Source organism: Suricata suricatta, chromosome 1 (assembly GCF_006229205.1).
Source record: "Suricata suricatta isolate VVHF042 chromosome 1, meerkat_22Aug2017_6uvM2_HiC, whole genome shotgun sequence".
Classification (NCBI taxonomy): Eukaryota; Metazoa; Chordata; class Mammalia; order Carnivora; family Herpestidae; genus Suricata; species Suricata suricatta.
Window position 1 is genome coordinate 139,601,708 of NC_043700.1, and position 26,866 is coordinate 139,628,573.

Consider the following 26,866-nt stretch of genomic DNA (forward strand, 5'->3'; position numbering starts at 1 on the left):
AAAACCCACAAAACTACCATCAGATTCTCTTGAAGCTAAAGAACTCTATATGCAAATATTTAACTTCACTGATGGGGCAGGAGGTGTCAAATAGCTCCTGAGCTAAGTGCTGCCTGCCTTAGGGACCCTGGCAGGTTTTCAGCTGAGGCCATGATGGGAAAGAAGCTGGGTGCCGAGAAAGGTCTGTATGAGCACAACCTGCTCGGGGAAACCCACGCTGTTATTCAAGTATCAACCCTTACACACCTCACCACATTTCTTTAAAGCTCTCCGGTGGGTGGATACAGGTTTCTTTTAAGAAGCCTTTTCCTTCAGCAATATTTGCCCAAGTATTTCCTCTGTACACACAGTTTCTGAGCAATAAGAGTGAACAGCGGAGAAGAGGTCAGCAAAATGCAACCGGACACTTATATCCAGTGCTCAGAATAGCCCTAGCTCCAACTGGCCCCTCCCTTCCCATCCGATAGGTTTGCATTCACTCCTTCTTGGCAATTACGTTTTTAACCATTGTAATTATTAACAAATGTCCACCCAGCCCCACTTTTTCTTTAGAATACTACCTCCCCCACTACACATAAATACGTCATCATGATATCCTCTAGTGAAAAAGAGGGTTAAGTCATTATGATTTCATGCCTGTAAAATGTTGAGATCCTGACCTCCAAAAAGACAATCGTCACCATTTCATCACTGTAGTCTCGCTCTATGAAAACCAGAGTAGAAGGAAAGAGAATAACGCAGAGATGTTTCAGGGTCCCCTTTTACTTATCAATGTGAATATGTAAGCAATATAAATATGTCAGTGAAATCAAATAGCAGTTAACAGCAAGGACAGGGTCTTTAGAGGCTGTATTGTCTCATTTGATTACGAGTACGAAGGGAATCTGATTTCTAACTAAAAAATTAAACAAAGATGTTAGAGGATTATACAAGTAATTCTACCTATGCTTTACTTAGCTTATATTATATATTGACTTATTCAATTCTTTCTTGTAACAAATATCTAGTAAACATCTACTCTGTTCCAGAACCTGCTCTACTCTTTTTGCTTTTATTTCCCTAAAAATAATCCTCCCTTAAACTCCATGAATTTTTAACCATTCTCTCCTTTTTAATGTCCATCAATAGACATAGGAATTTGTAAAAATTCTTCTTCCATTTGGACATATGGGAGCACACTTCCTTCTGGACTTGGTTTGAATAGAAGAGGAAAACCACCACAATATATCATAATAGCTTTGAGAGCACTGATCACAGCTTCAGAAATGGAGACGCGTTTCAGCCAATATTGTCTTGTGGTGTTTTATGCTTCCTGAGTGCTGGTTAGACTTCATGTTAAGAAAAGGCCCCTCCTCAAAAAGTCAGAGTTGCCAAGGCTTGCTGGGAAGTTACCTAGCCCTGCAGAGCCAAGGCCTTATCTCAAAGGATAAGGTGGAGTTTGCTCTTTTCCCCTATTGCAAAATATGAGAATATTAAGTAATCTGTTTATATCATACAGATCCAAAATCTTGGCTGGCTTTTTTAAGGATAAAATATCCATAGGATTTCCTTCTGTTTAGAAAAAGCTACCTGAGGCTCTTTCTTCAGATCTCAACCCTGGTTCACCCAAGAAACCTGGCAATTTCCCCTGAGTGTGTCTGAAATGAAAACTTAGTGTTTGTTCCTCAGGGCCAACATTTCTGGGTCATTCTGGTGATATCCATTACCAATTTGTCTTCTACAGACCAGCTCTGTGGAAGTGCAGAGGCTGGAGCTGGAGTCTTTTGGTACAGAACCAAGTAAAAGTATCTGATACTATGAAATTTTTACAGGAGTCTATCCACAAAAAATGTTACAAAACTACCCACACACGCACGCGTGCATGCACGTGCGTACACATATGCGGATATAAGGTAACCAATGAAAGGACAGATACAAAAGCTTCTCTTTATTTTAAAGATTAAAGTGCCAGTCGGTTGCCTTTTTTAAAGAGTATCTCTTTAAATCATTAACACAAATGCACATGAAGGAAATTGTGTGAAAATGAGGTTTAGGTCTTTAAATATATCCCACATAAATTCATTATTTAAACAGAAGATGACTCCTCTTCTGACTCACTCTATTCTCAGTGAGCTTTGCAGTTGATGGTTTTCTACTGAGTTTTTAGACCGTGGATTAAGCATCATGCCACCCACAGAGAGTAAAGTTGAACCAGGTGAACTAAGAGCGTGGTTGGAAGGCTCAGTCTGTCTCCCCTTCACAGAACGACAGCAGTAGAAGAACTGTGAGGGGGCAGGCCCTTCTCACCTTCAGGCTGAGCTGAATCCAATGATCACAAATTCAGAGACCCTAAGAAGACTTGTAAAAGCATGAACATTTCAAAGTAACTAGAGCTACTAGACCTTAGTCACCCTCACAATCGCTTATTGGGAGCGTATCTGATTTGTGCAAATTACTTCAAGAAACAAAATTTTATTTTAAGCTTACTTTTGCCAAATGTGCTGCATTATACTCCAACCATGAAGCAAAAGAAATAACTGCATGGATAAAAGGGAACATTTAATAATACAAATGAAAGATAGTCCGGCCCCTTGCCCTTGGGATTTCTCATCCTTAAAACTGGAGCACCTACTTCTGCCATGATCATACCAGAAACTCAACCACTTCAGAACAAAGATAAAAGTTTGCTTTCCTTCAAATACACCCTTCTCTATGCAGTTAACACTATGAGGCGGACTCGTGTCCTTGAAGAAAACATTCCCTCTCAAACTATGAATTCTCTTTAGAGGTCTCAACAGTTTTCATTCCCAGCCACTGAGACCATGAATAAGCCATAAAACCCATCCATTTCAACTTCCTTATACTTCACGTGGAGTCAATCTAAGCGATCCCACCCCACAAGATGAAGCCAGGTGAAGAAAATGGGAGGGTCTACTAAGAGGGCACCGAATTAGAAACAAGCAGTCCCAAACTGCAGTTTCAAGACTCAAACTGTAGGAGAGCCTGCACTGGTGGGTAGTCTCCACCAGATAATGAGATAATGACACCGTAAGCAACCATCCTATAGGGTCTTAAAATTCAGGAACCCACATCTAAAGAAACATACCTCAAAAGAAGTATAATCATCTCAGGCTCCAATCAACGTGAAAGATAATCATGACAACAGAAGTCTTCTCAGAATACAAAAATGCACCATATCCACGAGGCGAGTTCAATCATCACAAAGCCAAACAATATTACAGATGTTTCTACCATGTTTTGTTGTCTTTTTGCTTCTTCTTAAGGAAACCTGGCTACAGATTTGTGTGCTTTTGTGACATTTGTGCTTGAAAATCGAGCATAATACTGTAGGAAATAAACTTCTTAGCGAAAGCCTTATGAAACCCATGTATAAGATCCTATTGCAGCGGAGTGCTGTCAATCCTACAGACCTTACAAACCCAAGAAGTGATTTACATCTCCTGTGAACTTAGCGAGAACATTATTCTCAAGGAAGACTCACATACACACAGTACATCCCATTCCCAAGCCTTCTCACTGATTTTTCTACTTTAATTGGTCCTGAAAGTATATGTTCATTCAATCCTACAATATTTCTTACATTCATATGCTATAACTTCAAGATTCTTATCTCCTCATTAATACTGGGACAGTGACAGAGTCACCACAACGGAGACTTAACACAGAGGCACAAGAATCTTAAGACAAAAGTTTTACTAGTTTGCTCTCTCTAACTTGACATTTTCCCACAGTCATGTTGTAAAAGTGCAAGGAACCCATAAAACAATATGAAAGAAAATACTGTAGTTTCCTTTTTCCTAAGTAACTTGGTCATCAAATTCTTATTAGTCAGACTCAATAGCATAAGTGAGCAAAGGAGGGAAATGGGGGGTCAGAAGAAACTTAGTAAGCAAACGTGAGAAACATCATAATGGCCACACTATTCCAACTATTCCAGGAAGCACAAGAGCATCACATGCCCAGGACCTGGTCTTCAGTCTGGTCGAAGGACCACTCCAGAACACACAGTATCCTTTTTTCCAACCCCCATCCCCACCCCACTGGTCCAAGTTTTAGGTAGGCATTAAATGTTCACCAAATGGTACCAATCAGACTAGAGTTTCCAAAACATGTATGAATTGTCTCTTGGGTAATTTTAAAGGGAAGAATTTATGACATAGCTCACGTCCAAGTTTCATTTAACTTTAGTACTGTCTACAACTCTGATTATTTTTTTAAATCTCATTGTAAATATAATACCTTTTATATCTGTGATGTCCTCACATTATTACTTTAATAAATATTAATTAAGCCCTATCATCTCACTATCAAACAGTATTATTCCCACATTATTGATAAGACAAGACAAGAGAGGCACATTAAAAGCATAAGAGCACGAACTAAAATGTAACTCTTATTTGGTTTTTGACAGAGACATTAACAAAAGAGGTCCTGGTGGCTTTTTAAGTAAAAAATGTTTGTCCATCATTTCCTAACTGAAACTCATCCACGATTACCCCTCTTTCTATCCTCAGTTTACACCCATTTTTGCTGCAACAATGATATCATTCTCCTTCTACAACATCTGTTTCTCTACCCTGCAAGCTATAAGAAAAAATATTAGAAGATGCTGCCAAGTACATTTAGATAAATCTAGCAGCTTCTTTGAATTAGTCATTGCAAGGTGGTAACTATCTGGCAAAACATTTATTTTTGACAGAAAGGCATGGCTACCATAGGCACCTGTTTCAAAAGTAAGACATCTCCCTTTTTTTAACCATGCAGGACCACACTGATTCAGATTCTAATGGTTCAATGAAGTTCTTAAAATGACTTTCTGTGTTGAGGCAAAATGTGCAGACTAATAAAACTCCATAGAAAAGCTTCAGTTTTTAACTTCAAGAATATAAGATATATGACATGTATGGGTGCTATTCTCTACAAAGACATGAGGATATGAACATATACCTCCCCAGCCCCAGGAAGCTCACCTTCTACTTCTTCTTCATCACACACATGTTTAAGGAAGGAGGCTCCTCTGTCCAGGACAGCTTCATCCTCCATCCTATAGTAATAAAAAAGAAAAAAAGAATGCTCAGACTTCTCCTGGAGTGAGCCACTTGAAGTAGCCCAGCTTCTGGGCAGGTTGACCTGCAAGCTGCTGTTCATGTTATCAGCTCAGAGTCCCTCTTCCTTTGGTGTCTGCTCCTCCTTCACGCAGCTCCTCGTATCTGGTGCCTGAGGATACGCCGGCCCCACATAGCTTCGGTTCTAACCTTGAGAGGGCACCCACATGGACAGGTGAGAGAAAATCATCTCAGTCCCATAGGCTGGATGTTAGGGGTTCTCCCTCTGGGATTTGCAAGAAGGAAAAAAAAAGATGAAAGCGAAAAAAAAAAAAAATACCAAGAGAGGAAGTTTGGTTTGTCTGGAGTGCTCGTGATGATCGTTTGTGGAAATCCAGCTTCAGTGCTTAGCTCTTTAAACACCCACTGCATAAAAATGTATACCCTCACACACACACACACACACACACACACACACACACACACACCCACACGCACGCACAGAAAACGACAGGGAGTTAGGCTAGTGCACAGTGGGAGCCCAGCTTCCAGCCAGCCTCTTAATACCAGCACAGCCCAGTATTCTCTGTTGAGTGGCAAGCTTTGAGTCACATGTTGGCCTTACGGAAATCTGACATCTGAGGATTATCCAGCAACCCGGCTTCAGCAACAGTCACTATATATGCCACCCATTCATTCATTTTCCACATTCTTATCACACGTCCCTACGTATATCTGTCCTGTTAACTCTTCCCTGAAGGGCACAAAGTTCTTTGGTTTATAGCCACATTATGCTGTCCTCCTATCTCCTTACATAATAGGATCTGCTCTGCAATTTCATATGCTAAATAAGACCTCAGAATCCATCCAAGTAATGACAGCGTTTGTACGGCCTCCTGATGCCAAACATGTTTCTTAGTTTATAGAAGGAGTTAAGGTTTATTTCCATACTCTGTGACTTCTTTTCATTGCATTAACTTTGACATGCAGAATTCCATGAACTCTATTTATAGTGAAAGCAGAAAAAATCCCGAATTGCTCAAATGCTGCTTGTGTCGCACCGGTCTAGAAACAAAGAACTTTCTCTGGAGACAGCTGCTCTATGTCATACCGTACATAAGCTCTGCCAGAGAACCAAATGTTCACTCTGTATTCTATTCATCCAATTATATGCTCAGGCACTGAATATTGTAGGTCTGTTTTCCATATTGTCCATATAACTTATTCTTGTGCTTCAGATATTTGTTGTAATCTGTGTGGATATGCACTGAATTCACATTTTCCTCTTTTCTATTTTAGGAGCATATCCATCTTGCAAAGCAACCATCTGAGCATAAAAAGTCAGAAATTCAGTGTCAGGTAGACCCAGGCTTAAAAAACCAAGCACTACCACTTAATATATCTATCACCTGGAGCACAGTATTTAACTCTTTGAGCCTCAGTTTTCCCACCTATGACATTGGGGTAATAATGTCAACCTTGCAGGATCACTGTGAGATACAAATTAGGTAACATACGTGAAAACAGTTTTGTGCCTGGTGCCTACTACGTGTTTAATAAAGGTAGGTTTCCTTCCTTTATTCTTTCCTTCTTTCTTTTTACCCTGACCTTTACTGGCGAACAGTGCCATTAGAAAGTCATTACCTTTGGGGAGCCTTGGGTGGCTCAGTCAGTAAAGCATCTGACTTCCACTTAGGTCATGCTCTCACAGTTCCTGAATTCGAGCCCCACATCGGGCTCTGCTGACAGCTCAGAGCCTGGAGCCAGCTTCAGATTCTCTGTCTCCCTCTCTCTCTGCCCCTCCCCTGCTCACACTCTGTCTCTTTCTCTCTCTCTCTCAAAAATAAATAAACATTTTTTTTAATTTTAAAACAAAGAAATACATTACCTTTGGACACCTGCAGAATATCTTCTTTTAGGGATACGGGTCTTGTATGCAATAGTTTATCCTGATAGGTACCTTTTTCCTTCTCTATACTCAAACTAAAAATATAAAACTAATTGCAAATAGGATATAGATTAGCCATCAGGATTACAGTCCAAAAGAAAATGCCTTGAAAACTTGAGAAGTCAAATCATTTACCAGCCTCCCTGAGCCTCAGGTTTCCATGAAGATTAAATGATGCAACGTATTTACCAATCAACAAATATTTAGTGTCTTCCATGTTCCAGGCACTCCTCACGGGGTGAGGGGGGGGAATATATTCGTTAATATGACAGATAAAATTCCTAAGAAAATAATACTACACAGATGAACAAGGTAACCTTAGGTACCATTAAGTGCTTTGCACAAAATAAAATGAGGCAGGGGACTACTTGACATAAGATGGTTCAAAACAGGCTTCCGAGGTGACATTTGAGTAGGAACCAGGCATTGGAAGGTGTGCAGAGTGTTCCAAGCAAAGGGAACAGCAAATGCAAAAGCCCTAAGGTAGGAACAAGTTTAGCAAGTTCCAGGATGAGAAATGTGCTCAGGGAGGCTGGACAGAGAGAAGGTCAGCAGTAGTTGCCGATACTGGAGGAAACAAGCCCTGCAGGCCTGGCAAGTAATCACAAGTTTAGGTGTTCTAGAAGCCACTGAAGAATTTTGTTGTTTTTTGTTTCGTTTTATGAGGTAAAACTGACATATAACATGATATTAGTTTCAGATGTACATGATTCAATTTTTGTGTATACTGCAAAATGACCACCGCAGTAAGTTTAGTTAACATCTGTCGCCACACAGTTACAAGATTTTTTTCCTGTGTTGAGAATTTTTAAGATCTACACTCTTAGCAACTTTAAAATACGCAGGACAGTATCGCTAACTATAGTTAAGAGTTTTAAGATAGAAAGTGACCCGAGCCATTTTACCTTTTCCAAGAATCATTCTGGTTGCTCTGTGAACCAAAGAATCCAGGAAACTATCTTAGGAACCCAGGAAAGACTGCAGGAGAAACAGGTTTGGGGAAGCAATCAACAGATCCTTCCTGGCCACTTTGCGGTGGAGTGGCTTATTTCATATGAAAATGGAGCCAGCAGGTACACAGCTAAATGTCCAAGTCTGGAGCTCAGGAGCATAGGGCTGGAGAATCCATGATAATCCAAGCTGGTAATCTGCACCTATTACTGGATGAGCTCATGCAGAAAGAAAATACAGAAATGGAGGTGTAGACGGAAGACCAAGGGCTGGAGCATGTCGCCATTTATAAGCAGAGCAGAGAAGCAAAGTCAGAGGTAAAAGAAAAACCAAAAAAGAGTGAGTAGTAGTACTGCCACTAAGAGGATGAGAAAGACGGAGACAGAGAAGTAAATATTTGACATGGCAACATGGAGGTCATTGGTGACAATGACCACAGCACCTGAAACATGCCAAACACAATGCTAGACACACAGAGGGCATTCGATCAAATCTTTTTCTCTTTCATCCCTCATCCCCTCATTTATTCAGCAAATATTTACTGAGTACCTACTAGGTTCCAGGCAGACTGCTAGACACTGGAGACACAGTGAGGAGCAGGACAGATAATCACATCTGCCTTCTCGAAGACTTCCCTAGCAATCTGGGACAGTCAGTCCAAAGAGCAAGAGGTCATCAGCAATACAGCATTTGTAGACATAGAGAAGGATGGCAGTTTAATGGGGAAACTTGTTTTAGAGACCTCAGAAGCACAGCAAATTCCTGGAGGGCTGTACTACTACAGACATGTTAATAGTACTGTCTCTCCTTTGGAAAACAAAGAGTAGTTTTGCCCACATTTCTTCTCAGCCCTAACCCTTTCCTGTCTTATCCGTCTATAGAATCCAACAATTTCCTGTAGAACATTGCTTCTGCACCCCACCACAATCAAGCTGATCCTAAAGTCTTTTAGTGACATTTTACGCATTTCCTAAATAAAATGTTTGGCCTCTGCACCTAAGCCCTTCCTAAAATGGCATGCAACAGGCAACTGAAGCAGAAGTAAGGAGAATCAGTAGCTACTGAAGGAGACCAACCACAGTTTACAGCCCAGAGCCCTCTCCCGAGGCTGAGGAACCATCCAGCCTCACTGAAGCACTCTCCCATGCACCATCTGAACTAGCGAAAATAACGATGGGCGCATCTCTTGGCTCTTTGATACATATTTCACATTCCCTCCAAGACTATACATAGCAAGTAAACAGAAACCTAGTTCCTTCCAAGGACAATGGGGAGCATCTGGAAGCAGCCTCTTCCCTGCAGAAAGCGAGGAAAAAAGAGCGCCACAAACTGAAAACACAAAACCTGCACGTCACAGGGGCCTTTCTCCAAAGCAGCCCGCCCCTCCTCATGACCAAGTACATCTGCACCAAGTTACAGGGGGTTTTCCAACTTTCTTCCATCTTCATACTAACGGACGTCAAGTATTTGGGTTTGTGGCCTCCTCCTAAAAGCCTCTCAGCAGTTGCTTGCTATTATTAGTAAGACTGAGTTATCTTTTAACATGACCATCTGACCCAACCAGTTTCCCTTCTATCAGGAGGAAGAAATTAACTCTTCTAAATCTCTAAGCTGGCCCCCAAATCCATTCGTAAAGTGTTCCTTTCACACAAGCTGCCTTTGCCGAAAACAAAGAAATAAGGGAAGGAACATGCTTCTGAAACAGCTCCCAGGGTTGCTCACATCGCCAGCATGAGGCAAAGTTCAGAATAGATTTGGAAGCTTCTCACCAGCATCACGGGGATAAGGGTCATACCAGTCAGTATAAAATCCACACGGGGCCAGCGCTGCCTTCCTTCCACAGGGCCTCTGACAGTAGAAGTCAGACCCCTTCCTCCAAAGTCCACACCCAACGTGGGGTTTCTCTTATTCTCCGTTATTCTGGGACACTAACATGATTTAACTGTAACACATGTCAAATCTGCTGCCAAATGGACCGGCTTTCACCAGCCGGTCCTAATCACCGAGCAGGCTTGTAAGGGTGACTTAAGCCCGGCACGAGAAACATTTGTGCAAAACTGTCAGCCATTGGGCCTCGGGCACCCATCTACATTCCACCCCTCCGAGTTCCCACCCCCAGAGCCCTTGCCAACTGCCAACGTGCTCACCAGCTAGTCCACACAGCGCGAGCAGCTGCCACTCAGCCAGTCAGCAAGTGGCAGGCTGCCAGCGCTCAGGCTTCAGGACGCAAGCCTGCCCGTCACAGTGCTGCTAAAGGTTGAAGGTCTTCGGGTGTGCTGGCCTCTAGATTCGCCTCACTTGCCCTCCCACCGCCCTGCTCCCACCCCTCCCGCTATGCCTCCCACGGCAGCATTTCACTGTCTCTATAGTAACAGCATCTGGTTTCAGGGTTAGAACTTTACACGGAGCGATTCTCCTCTTAACCTAAGGCTTTTTGCTGAAGGATGCCCTAGCAAAAAAGCCGCTGCCTGGGGTTGGCCGTGGGGTGAGCTGCAGGGTCTTAGCAGCGGCAGCACAACTCAGAGCTGGTGGATCAGGGAGCAGATCCTCCAGCCCTGGCACTCTGGCCCGTGCACGAAGGATCCACTCTGGGGCGTGAAGCCCCCAATCCAAAGCCCCCAGCCCACTCTCCTCCACACCCTTCACACTGGGCCTTTCTGACAACTCCCAAAAGGACACCAGGGGATGGCGTCCTACGGAAGAGAATAGCTCCAGGTTTTACATGTCCATATCCAAGTTTGACAGTGCTGACTCCTTCCGTTCATACAGCTCAAACTGCGTTAGTTAACCTCGTACTTTAACGCACCCCACTTTATCCTCACTAGTTTGATCTGTTTACAACATCCAATGAACCCCATAATCTCTCACTTCACAATGTCTCTCCTGTGCATAGCAAATGTTTAAACAGGTCTTTACCCACATACCCTCAGGCACACCGAAGTCACGCATACAGAGGAGCAGGCAAATACTAGGATACAGGGAGTTTTATTATTATTGGCATTGCCACTATGAAAATCGTGTCTTCAGCATGCATAAGGGCCTTTACTTAAGGACTGAGAGGTGCCAATCTCAAATCTCAGAGCTCAAGAGCAAGCTGTCCCTGCAACTTTGCCAGCCGTGGTCTTAAAACAGAGAGGAAGCAAAAAATCAACATTTTCGCAGGTCTTTTTTCAGGAGCCACCCAGAAAGCAACAATCAGTACTGACATCTAAAATCATACACTCACACTCACACACACATCTCTGAATTCTATTCTTATTCAAGTCATTTCTAAGAAGTAGGGAACATTTCCATTACCAATCATTTACAAACATGATGTTTTCTTTCAAATTTTTTAAACTGCACGGTGTTTTATTGGTGCCTTTGTTGTTTTGGAAAATCTGCTTTGCACACTTTCAACATACAATTAGAGAACAATATCAAGTCTCCAAACCACAGGCAACAGGCAGGGGTGAGCTAGCTCTGTGGCTGCAAAGAACACTGCCATCTTTTGGCAACACGTGTTCACTACAGGAAAGCAGAGGGCAAAGGCAGAGGAAAAGCTCCAAGTGTTCCCTTCGAAACTTCAGCAGGTCTCACAGGGACCTTTCACTCCCCAGGGAGGAAGAGACGAGACCACGGCTGCTGACTTAACTGTAGAAACTGCCAGAGCTCTGGACACACATGTTGGAGGAAAGAGACATCAGCGAGGCGTACCTGACAGGCATGACTAACGGCAAGAGAAGAATCCTCGAGTCCAGCCGGCAACAAAGCAAAGCAAATCCCCTCCGCAGAGTCCAGGAGTGCCCTAATCAGTCTGGAAATTTACACAGGCCCAGGGCCAGGGAGAAACGGGTGACGGCCCCACACGGAATCAGACTGCAGACTGGATAAAAGGTGAAAGTGTAATCCGGAGCAGGATCACGCCAAACATAATTCTGGATTTATGAACTGCATTAAAAGTTCATTTGTCCTCTTGGGCACTTATCCCAGAGAAGTGAAAAGTTAACGTTCACACAGAGCCCTGTACACTATTGTTCACAGCAGCTTTATCTGTAAGAGCCAAAAGCTAGAATTAGCCCGGATGTCTTTCAACAGGTGAATGTTTGAACAAAGTATGGTACACCCAAACCATGGAATACTGCTTAGCAATAAAAGGAGCAAACTACTGATACACAAAACAATCTGAATGAATCTCCAAGGGTTTAAGATGAGTAAAAAAAAAAAAAAAAAGCGAATCCCAAAATGGTTACATATTGTGTGATTCCACTTACATCACATTTTTAGAAATGACAAAATTCTAGATACGAAGGAGGACAGACTGGGGTGGCCAGGGAAGGACTTGCATGACCCCCTCGGACACCTCCCCCAATTTAGCCTACACCCACAGCCATTCCCACTTTAACTTCTTAAGCGAGCCTTTCATGTGCTTCCACAACCACTGTGCGCTGCCTCCAAGCAGAATTCCTCTTGAAGAACAGAGAAGTCTGATTCCTCTAAATGCAGATATTCAGCACCTTGCCCTTTGAAAGTTTTCTCAGAGTTTTTACTGTTGGGGGCAGGAAGAGTAGACTCCCCTCTCACTTCTTTTAACTTTCAACTGCCCTCCTTCATGTGTGCTGCTGTGAAAATCAGAAAGGTCCTAAGAGAGGGATGAGGCAAGAAGAAAAGGCTGGGGATGCTCCGTGTGAGAAAGCAGAAGGACAGCAGTGGGCAGGTCTGTCCTCTCTGCCTTCCTCCTCACCACTGCCAAGTCTTCAGCCAAAAGCAGGAGCCCAGTCAGCAGCAGAAAAGAAGATGGCAGAGCAAAGAGAAGGAAGAAAACCCACAGGGTAACAATGGGGAAAACGAGTATCTACAGCTAGAAACCCAGCCTGTATGACAGCTGTTAGTTAAGAGCGGCTTCAGCATGTGTGGCTCAGAACCGAATGGTGATGGCTGACTTCCTACCTGCCCTCCCACCCATGGATTCTAACTCATCTCCTGGCTCTGAATCCACTCTCCTATAATCCATCCATTTATAAAACACCATTTGGGGGGTGCCTGAGTAGCTCAGTCAGCTGAGCGACCAATTTTTGTTCAGGTCACGATCTCACAGTGTATGGGTTCGAGCCCCACATCAGGCTTTATGCTGACAGGCATGGAGTTTGCTTTGGACTCTCTGTCTCCCTCTCTCTCTCTCTCTCTCTCTCTCTCTGCTGCTCCCCCACTCATGCATGCACATGTGCATGCACACTCTCTCTCTCTCTCTCAAAAAAAAACATTTTAAAAATTTTAACACCATTTGTTACTCTCCTTTTGAAGATCCTTCAATAGCTATTCATTATATCGAATATGGAGTCCAAACAGTTCAACGTGGAATATAAGGCTTGTAAGGAGCTTTCTCCACTTAGCTCCTGTCGGCCCCCACGCCACGCCATTTCCTGAAGAGGCTACCAAGCCTTTATGTACACACTGTTTCCTCTGTTCTGCACAGCCCCTGACTGTGTCTGCTTCTCATACAGCACGTACCACACTGCACATCACTATCACTTAACCTCACGCGACTCCACTTGGATATGTCATCCCCACCACGTTATGAATGCTTTGAGAGCAGTTATCACCTTTCCATCGTCTTTCTACCTCCAGTGTAAAGCACAGTTGCTACACATACTAAATGCTCTGTAATTGTTGATGAATGAACGTTCACACAACACATGCAAGCAAACTTCCCATTACTTAGTCTGGTATTCAGCTAAAGAAAACAGTGATTTGTTCCTATGCTGGAAGGGGAAAATGGCTATTTTGTAGTCCCTGAAAGATGTTATGTTTATACAATTAAAGTATTGGGAAGGGGCACCTGAGTGGCTCAGTCGGTTAAGCATCCAACTCTTGATTTTAGGTCAGGTCATGATTTCATTGACCATGGGCTCTGTGCGGACAGTACAGAGCCTGCTTGGGATTCTCTCTTTCTCTGCCCTTCCCAGGCTCACACTAGCTCACACATGCTTTCTCTCTCTCTCTCAAAATAAATAAATAAGCATTTCAATAATAAGTAAAGTATTTTAAGTATTTTTTGTTAACTATACACTTCTCTCCTTATTGGCTAACTTAAGAATTTAACCCTTCACATGCACTGTAACTGCACTGTAATATATAATGGCAGAATGAAATCCAAATCAAAATTTCTCACTGTCCGTTTAAATTAAAAAATTAAGAGGTACATGGATCTGTCACATAGTAGGTTCTAAATAAATATTTGTTCAATGAATATATTAGTGAATGAACTTAAAAATAAACTTCAGCTAAAACTGCTTTAAAAATCCAGAAGGAGCATGAGACGTTGTGAGAAAGTTCAATTCTGTTCCTAAAGCCTGCAAGCGGACAAATAAAACTCTGTAATGGGTTTAGGTAAACGAATAAAGAAACTCATAGTAGCTACCCAGAAAAGGAAACTGGGATTTGAAATATCAATATAAAACCTTGAGCTCTATAAATTTTAGCTAAACTTCACATGTTATACGTAATTGATATTAATTATTTATAGTAATTAGTACAGGAAGAGCAAAGATAACTAATATCCATAGTTAATTCATACGCTTCATTTTAGTCTATGATTCTGCAGGCATTTATTGTGGACTTTACCAGGGCTTCAAGTCCAATGCAGGTGGCAGGTGGACAGGGAATCAGGAGCAGGAGTTTGCTCCAGGACACAGCCCTGGGAGTCAGCTGGGTGGCGCTCAGGTACAGCTCCTGACCTACCCACCTCTAAAACTCCAAGCTGACTCTGGAGAAAGGTACCTTCCTGTCCTACCTTCTACCCAGTGCGGTGGCCATGCATTCACAGCTTCCATGCCATGCGTTCACAGCTTCCAACCCGAACCACATAGCTGCTGGCAGGGAGGAGGCGCCCAGCACTGGACTGAGTTCTCGCTAGCTGCCAGGCACCGTGCTAAGTATCCTGCGTGCATTCTCTCTTTCTCAGTGCTGTCCAATTTTGTCAGACTGGCTCAGTAACAGGACAGGGCTGAGAGTTCTGGCCAAAGGATTTCAACACCTATAACAATGTAGGAACTGAGATTAGGGCCTCTCATCATTCATTAATTTGGGGGGGGGGAAATAAAGTCCCGCTTCTATATACTTACCATGTTGCTGCAAATGGTCAGAACTGCAGCAACATGGATGGAACTGGAGGGTATTATGCTAAGTGAAGTAAGTCAGTCAGAGACAGGTACCATATGTTTTCACTCATATGTGGATCTTGAGAAACTTAGCAGAAGACCATGGGGGAGGGGGAGGGGGAAAAATTATAGAGAGGGAGGGAGACAAACCATAGGAGACTCTTAAATACTGAGAACAAAGTGAGGGTTTATGGGGGATAAAGGTGAATGGAAAGTGAGTGATGGGCACTGAGGAAGGCACTTGTTGGGATGAGCACTGGGTGTTGTATGAAAAACAATTTGACAATAAAATATATTTTAAAAATAAATAAATTTTCAAAGACAATAAATACTTACCACATGCCAGGTATCACTTTACAATGATTTTTTTATTCAATTCTTATAACAATTCCATGAAGTAGGTACTTTTCACATACCCATTTTAGACTTCACGTACTTTGACAGTATGTAACTTACTGCAAATCACACAGTACAATGTGATATGAGAAGACCAAGCAGGCCATCTAAAGGAGCCCACAATTTTAACCACTCTCCTGTATTCCTGCATTACTAAATAATCCATGTCTATTAGGCACTACCTTCAAGAATTTTTTTCATATTGCTTAACTGAAATATGCTTACAAATTACATCACTTACAACTCTCCTTTCTTTCTCTTGGTGTGCTACTGGTCAAAAGCTGAAGCCCCTTCTAACAGGCCTCCCAAATAAATGTCTTCATTCTTATTCGGCAGTCACTTAGGTTGAGCTTACTACGTGCCAGCCACTGCTCTGTTTAACAAATGCTATCTCCTCAATCAGTTCTCACAACAATCCAATGACGTATGTACCACTCTTATCCTCATTATCTCTGAAGCACAGAGAGACTAAGTACATGGTCCAGAGTCACACAGCTAATAACTGTTGAAGTCAGGATTTGAACCCAAAGCAGTTCACCTCCACAAGTCTGTGTTCTTAGCCACTACATATCATGCTGCCTCACTTTGGCTGTTTTAATCAATCTGTTCGAAACTCTTTAGGAACTTGGGATCACAAATATTAAACAGACTTTTGGTGAAAGAGCAGACTCCCCAAATACCTACAGAATATACTAACCCTTTACATTCATGAAACATTGCCTCCCCCAACCTTAATTTGCAAGGGCCCAAATTCACAAATATCCCTGTAGCACAAAGTTTGATATATCATGTGGTCGAGCATAACTCTGAGTTTCTGAATTCTCAAGGTAAAGAAAGCAACCAGGGTGACCTGTGATGCAAGGAGGTAGGCCATCCACCAGGCTCAGTCTGGCTCACCAGCAGCACAGAAGTTCCCCACATGCATCACTCTAATGCTCAAATGACTATACAGTGTAGCCATTCAGGGCTGTCCGCAAAGAGCTAAAGTCACAATTGTTAGGTTCACACGCACCAAGGATCTACTGTATCAAAAGCGAGAAGAGTAGTCACTCACCATCCAGGAGACACTACTAAGCCTGAAAACAACTTTTATCTCATAAACTTTATGAGCACAGTTCACTATTACATGAACAACGAAGACCCTTCTCTACTCTTTGTTCCCTCACTAAAGCATCTCTTTCCTTAAGGCTGTTCAAAGTGTGTCCTTCATCTTCTGCAAGGAATCCCTCAGTGTGTGCTTGTGATCAAATTTTCCAGAGCTTAACTCATTTACTCATTCATTTAAACAGTTTCTTGAGTGTCTACTATGACAAAGCATTATTCAAGGCACTAAGGATGAATCCATGATGAGAAATGGACAGTAAAGAGAATTTTAAAATAAACTGTATAAAATAGAAGGTGAATCTCCTACGGGAAAATGTAAGCCAGAAAGAGAGTTAGGGCATGCTGGTCGGACAAGGATGGGGTGGGGGCGGGATGTGGAGGGGGAAGTTTTCAATAGGTAGTTAGAAAACACCTCACTGAGTGATGGGTGAGCAAAGATCTGGTGGAAGTGAGGTGACGAAGTGAGCATATGAGGGAATAGCAAATGCAAAGCCCTTGAGGCAGGAAGGAGCCTGGCAGATTCTTGGAACCTCAAGGAGACAAGTGGCTAAAGCGGAGTGAAAGTGGAGAAGAGGAGGTAAGGTCAGAGATGTATAGGTAGTGAAAGGGCAGGATGAGTGGCCTGGGAAGCTGTTCTGAAGGCTTGACGTTTACTCTGAGCCTCTAGAAACCACTGAACAGTTCTGAGCAGAAGGGATTCTTTCCTCAAGCTTACAGTCTTCTTTACTTTTTAAATCTTTGTCATTATGTAAACATTTCCAGTAAGGTCCTTCTTGGAACCCAGTTCTACTCAGAAGGTCTTCCAGGGGCCACAGCTAGGGTGGCACAGAAGGTACAGGTGGGGTCGGCTGGCTCAGTATCCCACAGCAGCCAGGCCAGAGCCTGACCCGGTTGTGTGTCTGAGGAGCAAAGAGTGGACCGACACACCTTAGAAGACTAACCCCAGTGTCTAGTGTGGCTTGAGTCTTGTGAAGGTGCTGAGCAATATGTCAGTGCTCAGAACAAAAGCCACTCTGCATTTCATATTCATATAATCTTTATTAACTTCTGCCAGCTACCCTCAAAGCCCATGACTCGAGCAGAGGCCACCTGAATTCCTGCCTACCTAAATTCACCCCCGGGAAGGCAACACTGATGTTAGAAGATGCCAAAGCTGATGATTCATAGGTAGGTATCGGGAGATGAGCATGGAATCGATTTATTGATGGCTATTTAACACCTGTGATGCAAATCTATGCTTTAAATAATAAAGGAATACATTTGAAGTTGTTTCTAATTTAATTGATTTCTAGATTAATTTTATAAGAATGGGAGGGACACAGGAAGACTGCCAATTCCATACTCAGACCTATTGCATTTTGGGGGGGAATGCCCTCAACTTGCCACTTCTCGTCTAAGGATGGAATAAAATGCTTGTTTGACCCTCAGGCTTCCTCTGCTGTTGAGGAGTCGGCCCACCCAGCAGACACATGGTCCTCTTCAACCTAAAAACACCCCCTTTGACCTGGTAGGTAAAAAGAGACCAACAGGCATAACTATGAAATGCACTGTGCGTATTCAAACAAGTCAATTGTTTTAACAACTTTTTTGAGACAATCAAGGAAACCTGAATATTAAGCATTAGATGACACTAAGGAATTACTGTTAATTTTATCAGGTATGATATGATAATGACTCTGAGGTTATTTTTTAATGTCTTTATTTCTTAGAAATAAACACTTATGTATTAATTGGTGAAATGATATGATCTAGGATTTGTTTTAAAATACTCCAGCAAAAAGAAAAAGGGGGGAGTGGGGAGGAATGCGAAGCAAGATTGCCAATGTGTTGGTAATTGTTAAAGCTGGGTAATGGCCACATAGGAGTTTACTGCACTATTTTCTTCTCTTTCTTTGCTCATGTTTGAAATCTCCCAAAATAAAATGCTTCTTAAAAAACTTTAGGGGCGCCTGGGTGGCTCAGTCAGTTAAACGTCCAACTTTGGATCTCACAGCTCATGGGCTTAAGCCCCACCTTTGAGGTCTGTGCTGACAGCTCAAAGCCTGAGCCTGCTTCAGATTCTGGGTCTCCCTCTCTCTCTCTGCTCCTACCCGACTCATGCTCTGTTTCCTCTGTCTCTCAAAAATAAATAAAACATTAAAATTTTTTTCTAACTTTAAAACTAGGGGCACCTGAGTGGCTCAGTAGGTTAAACATCCCATTCCTTATATCGGCTCAGGTCGTGATCTTATGGTTATGAGACTGAGCCCATCATCGAGCCCCATGTCAGGCTCTGCACTGAAGATGGAGCCTGCTTGGGATTCTTTCTCTCCCTCTCTCTCTGACCCTCCCCTGCTTGCTCTCTCAAAATAATACTACACATTTAAAAAAAAAAAAAAAAAAAACTTTAAAACTATCCGATATAAGCCTACCTTCTTCTATGCCCAATGTATTCCAGAACATGAATACAAAAGCCATAACAAATATATTTACATGTTATAAAGATAGTTCTGTATCTAAAGAATAAAACACTCTAGGGGGAAGAGCCAAGATGGTGGAGAGGAAGGGAGCTCTGTAAACTTCGTCTGTCCCATCTATTGAACTGAGAAGGACATTGCTCTCATCTGCAAGAGTGGAAGGAGAAAATACAGACTCCAGAAAGAAAACAAACTCAAAGATGCCTGAGTGACTGAGTGTGAACTGGGGAGATTGGAAAACGGGCCAGCCCAAGATGGGCAGGAGAGGTGGGAGCCCCAGCCCAACACAGGGCAAGTGCACGGAGCCCCTGAGAGACAATAGTAAGAGAAAGAGAAACTAAACATACTGATAGAACTGTCTCTAGAGAAGAGACAAAGAACGTTTAACCCTGCTTGGAGAGAAAATCTCTCACTCCATATATAACCGCTGGGTAGCACAAATCCCGAACCAGGGTGGCACAAGGGAAAAAAACAGCTTCTACCCCTGTGCTATCCCAGCAGGGAGTCGGTGGCTGCACCAGTGGTGCCAGGGGCACTCACTTCGGCCTCAGCTACGGGAGTGGGAGCACACACCTCATATCCATGGCGAGTCTTGCCTCAAGCATTGGCTGCGCGAATCCCGAATCCTGGGTGCCAGCAGGGAAAAAATGGACTTCACCCCAACGCAATCCAGACAGGGACTTGGCTGCGACGGAGGCAGGCGGCACAGGCGCAGCTGCGGGAGCGCGCTGCTCATTTCCGGCATCTACCAGTGCCTGGGGCGGCAGCAGCGTGAATCCAGACCTGTGCCAAGAGAAACTGAACCCTCCCCCAAAACGATCCCGATCTCCATCGTGATCGCTCATTTCCGGCAGCTACCGGTGCCTCGGGCAGCAGAGCACAAATCCAGATCTGTGCCAAGAGAAACGGATCCCTCCCCCAACGCCTCCGGATCTCGATCACAATCGCGATCCTGGCTGGGGTCTGGAAATTGGCGGTGGCGTCTGTGTGGGCTTGCACTTCACCTCCTGCTGCGCACCTCGCATCAGGCAGCACACCTCCTCTCAGGCAGCTAAAGTGCAATCCCAGCCGGCATCTAGAGAAACTGATCCCTCCCCCTACCCAGTCGCTATCCTGGCTGGGGGATGGGAGTCGGAGGCATGCGGATATGAGGGTGAGTACCTAGCCTCAGGCAGTGGCAGCACAAATCCCTGCCAGCACCTAGAGAAACTGCCGCTTCCCCCTAAGAGATCCTGGCTAAGAAGCCAGCCGCCAAAGCAAGTACACCTCACCTGTGGTAGCATAAACGTGCATGAACTAGGATTTTGAAATGAGACGGGCCTGGAAAATACAACTTGGCGCAGCTGCGGCCCAAGGAGATCGAACTCCTTAGAGTGGCCTGCAGTGCTTAGTTCCAGCGGAGCTTGGGTTACCACCATTCTACTATCTGCAGCCACCAAGGCGGGGCCTCTGAGAGCAGCGCCCCGAAACCTACTACACCAAACCATGCCTATCTGCGACGGGGAGCTGTTGCTTTTTTTTTCTTTTTTTCTTTTTCTCTTTTATCTTTTTTCTTTTTTTGTACTTATTTTTTGTTGTTATTACCTTTTTTACTTAAAATTTTTTTTTTACTTTTTAGTACTTATTTTCCTATCTCCTTTCTCCCTCTCTTTTTCTTTCTTGCAATCCAGATATATTCTCCCATATCTCATCCTTATCTCTCCTCTCAAATGGTCATTAACTTTTAAACTGTCCATTGTGATTGTTGTCTCTGCCCCCCTTTATTTACTTTTTTCTTTTCTTTTCTTTCCATTTTCTTTTCCTTCATCCCTTTTAATTTGTTTGTTTGATTTGTCTGTGCGTTTGTGTGCTTCGGTAACCTCTGTGTTTGTCTATCTGTTTTCCTTCTTAGGGCTACCCCAAGAAACAAGCCAAAGTATGCATGAAAGCGAGTCCGAAATATCACTGAGTAGGGAAATAAAATATTCAAAGGCGTAACAAGAGAAACTGAGAGACACCACTAAAAGTGTATTTCCTAAAATGACAGGTACTGGACAGTCAATAAGCCTCCTTTAATAGAGCAAAACAAACAGGTTAACAGTGCACAATGAGCTTTTTAAAACTGACAAGGAATAGAAAACTAGCCAAATGACAAAACAAAGGAACTCGCCCCTGAAGAACCTCCAGGAAGAAGTCACAGCTACAGAATTGCTCAACACAGACCTAAACAACATCACTGAACAAGAATTTTTAAAACGTGTCATAAAATTAATCTCTGAGGTTAAAAAAGCATCAAAGAAGCAACTGAGACAATGACTAGGCACTTTGAAAATAGGTGTGACAAGTTAAAAAAGGCTATAAATGAGGTGAATAATAAAATGGAGGCGGCCACATCAAGGATTGAAGAGGCAGAGAGAAGAATAGGTGAATTAGAAGACACAGTTATAGCAAAAAAGGAAGCTGACAAAAACAGAGAGAAATTGATCCAGGAGTAGGAAAGGAGAATTCGAGACCTGAGTGATACAATCAAACGGATCAACATCCATATCATAGGAATTCTGGAAGAGGAAGAGAGAGAAAAAGGTCCTGAAGGGATACTAGACCAAATTATAACTGAGATTTTCCCATATCTGAGAAAAGAAATAGACATTCAAATTCAAGAGCCACAAAGAACCCCCTTAAGATGGAATTTAAATCGACCTTTGGCATGACATATCATAGTTAAACTGCTAAAAATGTAAAGATAAAGAGAGAATTCTGAAAGTAGCTAGGGATAAAAGGGCCCTCACATACAAAGGGAAACCTATCAGAGTGGTTTCAGACCTACCTAATGAAACTTGGCAGGCTAGGAAGGAATGGCAGGAAATCTTCAATGTGATGAGCAGAAAAAACATGCAGCCAAGAATCCTTTATCCAGCAAGCCTGTCATTAAAAATAGGAGCGATAAAGGTGTTCCCAAATAAACAAAAATTGAAAGAATTCATGCCCACCAAACCAGCCCTACAAGAAATCCAAAGAGGGACTCTATGAGGGAAATGTTGCAAAGAAAACAAGGTGCCAGACACACCACTATAAACATGAATTCTAGGGAGAACACAATGACTCTAAACCCATATTTTTCAATAATAACACTGAATGTAAATGGACTGAATGCTCCAACCAAATGACACAGGGTAGCAGAATGGATAAAAAAAAAAACAATATCCATCTATTTGCTGTCTACAAGAGACTCATTTTACACTTGAAGATACCGTCAGGTTGAAAGTGGAGAAATATCTATCATGTGACTGGAAGCCAAAAGAAAGCCAGAGTAGCCATACTTATATCAGACAAACTGAACTTTACAGTAAAGGCAGTAACAAGATATGAAGAAGGACATTATATAATAATTACAGTGTCTCTCCATCAATAAAAGCTAACAATTATAAACATCTATGTGCCAAATTCAGGAGCGCCCAAATACATGAAACAATTGATCACAGAGAGAAACAATCTTATTGATAAGAATGTGCTAATTACAGGGGACTTTAATACTCCACTGACAGCAATGGATAGATCAACCAGACAGAAAATCACTAAAGAAACAATGGACCTGAACGACACATTGGAACAGATGGAATTGATAGATATATTTAGAACTCTGCATCCTGAAGTTAGGAAATTCACCTTCTTCTCAAGTTCATATGGCACATTCGCCAAGATAGACCACATACTTGGGCATAAAGCAGCCCTCCATAAGTATAAATGAATAGAAATCATCCCATGCTCACTTTCAGATCACAATGCTATGAAACTTGAAATTAACCACAGGAAAAAGTCTGGAAACCCTCCAAAAAGGTGGAGGTTAAAAATCACCCTACTAAAGAATGAGTGGGCTAATAAGGCAATTAGAGAAGAAATTTAAAAACATATAGAAACAAATGAAAATGAAAATACAACAATCCAAAATCTCTGGGACACAGCAAAGGCATTCCTAAGAGGAAAGTATAGTATATTGCAATCCAGGCCTATCTCAACAAATTAGAAAAGCACAAATTCAAAATTCAAAATCTAACAGAGCACCTACTGGAATTAGAAGAGGAGCAGCAAGAGCACCCCAAACACAGCAAAAAAAAAAAAAAAAAAAAAAAAAAAAAAAAAAAAAAAAAAAAAAAAAAAAAAAAAAAAAAAAAAAGAAAGAAAGAAAGAAAAAAGAAATAATAAAAATCAGGGCAGAAGTAAACAATACAGAAAAAAAAAACCAGTTGATCCGATCAATAAAACCAAGAGTTGGTTCTTTGAAAAAATAAACAAAATTGATAAACTTCTAGCCAGGCTCCTCAGAAAGAAAAGAGAGTGCACCCAGATAAACAAAATCATGAATGAAACTGGATCTATTACAAACAATCCTTTAGAAATACAAGCAATCATCAGAGATGACTATGAAAAATTATATGCCAACAAACTGGACAACCTAGAAGAAATGGACAAATTCCTAAATGCACATGCACTACCAAAATCAAACAGGAGGAGATAGAAAGCATAAATAGACCAATAACCAGTGAAGAAATCAATCCGTTATCAAAAATCTCCCAATGAATAAGAGCCCAGGGCCAGATGGCTTCCCAGAGGAATTCTACCAGACATTTAAAACAGAGCTAATACCCATTCTTCTCAAACTATTCCAAAAAACAGAAATAAAAAGAAAACTTCCAAACTCATTCTACAAAGCCAGCATCACCTTGATACCCAAACCAGACAGAGACCCAGCAAAAAAGAGAACTACAAACGAATATCCTTAATGAATACAGATGCAAAAATACTCAACAAGATACTGGCAAATCGAATTCAACAGCATATTAAAAAAATTTTCCATCATGATCAAGTGGGATTCATTCCTGGGTTACAGGGCTGGTTCAATGTTCACAAATCCATCAATGTGATACATCACATTAACAAAAAAAAAGGATAAAAACCATATAATCCTGTTGACAGATGCAGAAAAAGCATTTGACAAAATACAGCACCCTTTCTTAATAAAAACCCTTGAGAAAGTTGGAATAGAAGGAACTTACCTAAAAATTATAAAAGCAGCTTATGAAAAGCCCACAGCCAATATTATCCTCAATGGGGAAAAACTGAGAGCTTTCCCCCTGAGATCAGGAACAGGACAGGCGTGTCCACTCTCACCACTGCTGTTTAACATAGTGCTGCAAGTCCTAGCATCAGCAATCAGACAACAAAAGGAAATAAAAGGCATCAGGATTCCCAAAAAAGAAGTCAAACTTTCACTTTTCACAGATGACATGATACTCTACATGGAAAACCCGGCAGACTCCACCAGAAGCCTTCTAGAACTGATCAATGAACTCAGTAAAGTTGCAGGATACAAAATCAATGTACAGAAATCGGCTGCATTCCTATACATCAATGATGAAGCAGCAGAAAGAGAAATCAAGAAACTGATCCCATTCACAATTGCACGAAAAATCATAAAATACCTAGGAGTAAACCTAACCAAGGATGTAAAAGACCTATATGATGAAAACTATAGAAAATTTATGAAAGAGATTGAAGAAGACACCAAGAAATGGAAAAACATTCCATGCTCATGAATTGGAAGAATAAACATTGTGAAAATGTCATTACTACCCAAAGCAATCTACACATTCAATGCAATCCCCATCAAAATTGCACCAGCATTCTTCTCAAAGCTAGAACAAGCTATCCTCAAATTCGTATGGAACCACAAAAGACCCCAAATACCCAAAGTAATATTGAAAAAAAAACCAAAACGAGAGGCATCACAATCCCAGACTTTAGCCTCTACTACAAAGGTGTCATCATCAAGACAGAATGGTATTGGCATAAAAACAGACACATAGACCAATGGAATAGAATAGAGAACCCAGAACTGGGCCCACAAATGTATGGCCAATTAATTTTTGACAAAGCAGGAAAGAATATCCGATGGAAAAAAGACTACCTCTTTAGCAGGTGGTGCTGGGAGAACTGGACAGCAACATGCAGAAGAATTAAACTAGACCACTTTCTGACACCATACACAAAAATTAACTCAAAATGGCTGAAGGACCTGAATGTGAGACAGAAAACCACTAAATCCCTCGAGGAGAAAGTAGGAAACAACCTCCTTGACCTCAACAGCAGCAATTTCCTACTAGACATATTCCCTAAAAGCAAGGGAAATGGAAGAAAAATGACCTATTGGGATCTCATCAAGATAAAAAGCTTCTGCACTGCAAAGGATACAATCAAGAAAACTAATAGGCAACTGACAGAATGGGAAAAGATAGTTGCAAATGACACATCGGATAAAAGGCTAGTATCTAAAATCTACAAGGAACTCACCAAACTCCACACCCAAAAAACAAATAACCCAGTGAAGAAATGGGCAGAAGACATAAACAGACACTTCTCCAAAGAGGACATCCAGATGGCCTACAGGCACATGAAACAATGCTCAACATCACTCATCATCAGGGAAACACAAATCAAAACCACACTGAGATACCACCTCACACCAGTCAGAGTGGCTAAAATGAACACATCAAAAGACTATAGATGCTGGCAAAGGTGTGGAGAGACGGGCACCCTCCTACACTGTTGGTGGGAATGTAAACTGGTGCAGCCACTCTGGAAAACAGTGTGGAGGTTCCTCAAAAAACTATCCATAGAACTCCCTTATGACCCAGCAATAGCACTGCTAGGGCTTTACCCAAGGGATACAGGAGTGCTGATGCATAGGGGCACATGTACCCCAATGTTCATAGCAGCACTGTCAACAATAGCCAAAGCATGGAAAGATCCTAAATGTCCATCACCTGATGAATGGATCAAGAAGATGTGGTGTATATATATACAATGGAGTATTACATGGTAATGAGAAAGAATGAAATATGGCCATTTGTAGCATAGTGGATGGACCTCGAGGGTGTCATGCTAAGTGAAATAAGTCAGGCAGAGAAGGACAGATACCATATGTTTGCACTCATAGGTCTAACAGGAGAAACCTAATGGAGGACCAGCAGGAGGGAAAGAGGGGAAGAGAGTGGGGATAGAGAGGGACGCAAAAACTTGAGAGACTATTGAATACTGAAAACGAACTGAGGGTTGAAGGGAAGGGGGGAGGGGAGAATAGATTTGGTATTGATGGAGGAGGGCACTTGTGGGGAAGAGCACTGGGTGTTATATGGGAACCAATATGACAATAAACTATTTTAAAAAAAAGAATAAAACAACTCTAAAACCCATATTCATATCCTTCTTTTTAGACATAATAAATAAAAATGTGTATTAAGCATTTCTACCTGTTTTTTCCTTTCTTTCACACCTTAATACACAGGCTCTAATCCGTCGAGCACTTGACTGACTGGCATGGTTAATCCTGTCCATCTTGGTCAGAACAAAATGAAGTTTATGAGACCTGTGTTTCTGAGCATTAGCATCAGCATTTTTAGCTTTCTCTGCATTTGAGTGAAATTGTACAGTAATTACAAAAGAGCACTCACATAAACACCTGCATGCAGCAACAAACACTGAGACGCACGTAAACTTGGTGATGCTGACAAAACTGAACCACAGGCTGTGTGCAGTGCATCCCAGAATTCACGGCTAAAGTCCCTCCACTCCTCAGGGGACTCCAAAAAGCACAAGCAGAATGTGAAAGGTGAATTACAGGGGTTCATATAATGTCCAAGCTTGGTTTGTATGAAAACTGACCCCACAAAAGTCAGTACAGCCTGCATGGACAAATATGTGACATCTGTGCATGACACAGTAAGCTTTCTGTGGGACCTGGAAGAACAAAAAGTACCTAAAAACCATCATAATCCTTCTGTTCCTAGACAC

The 26,866-nt window shown here is 42.1% G+C and overlaps 1 protein-coding gene across 1 annotated transcript in view; it reads right to left on the reverse strand.

Moving 5' to 3' along the window:
* Positions 1 to 20,251, reverse strand: part of SLC4A4 (solute carrier family 4 member 4) — a 318,791-nt gene extending 298,540 nt beyond the window's left edge. The window contains exons 1-2 of the mRNA XM_029945109.1: positions 19,613 to 20,251; positions 4,971 to 5,044 (exon numbers count right to left, since the gene is read on the reverse strand). Coding sequence (XP_029800969.1) covers positions 4,971 to 5,044; positions 19,613 to 19,884 — 346 coding nt within the window. The 5' untranslated portion in view covers positions 19,885 to 20,251. The remainder of the gene's footprint in view (positions 1 to 4,970; positions 5,045 to 19,612) is intronic.
* Between the last annotated feature and the right edge of the window lie 6,615 nt (positions 20,252 to 26,866).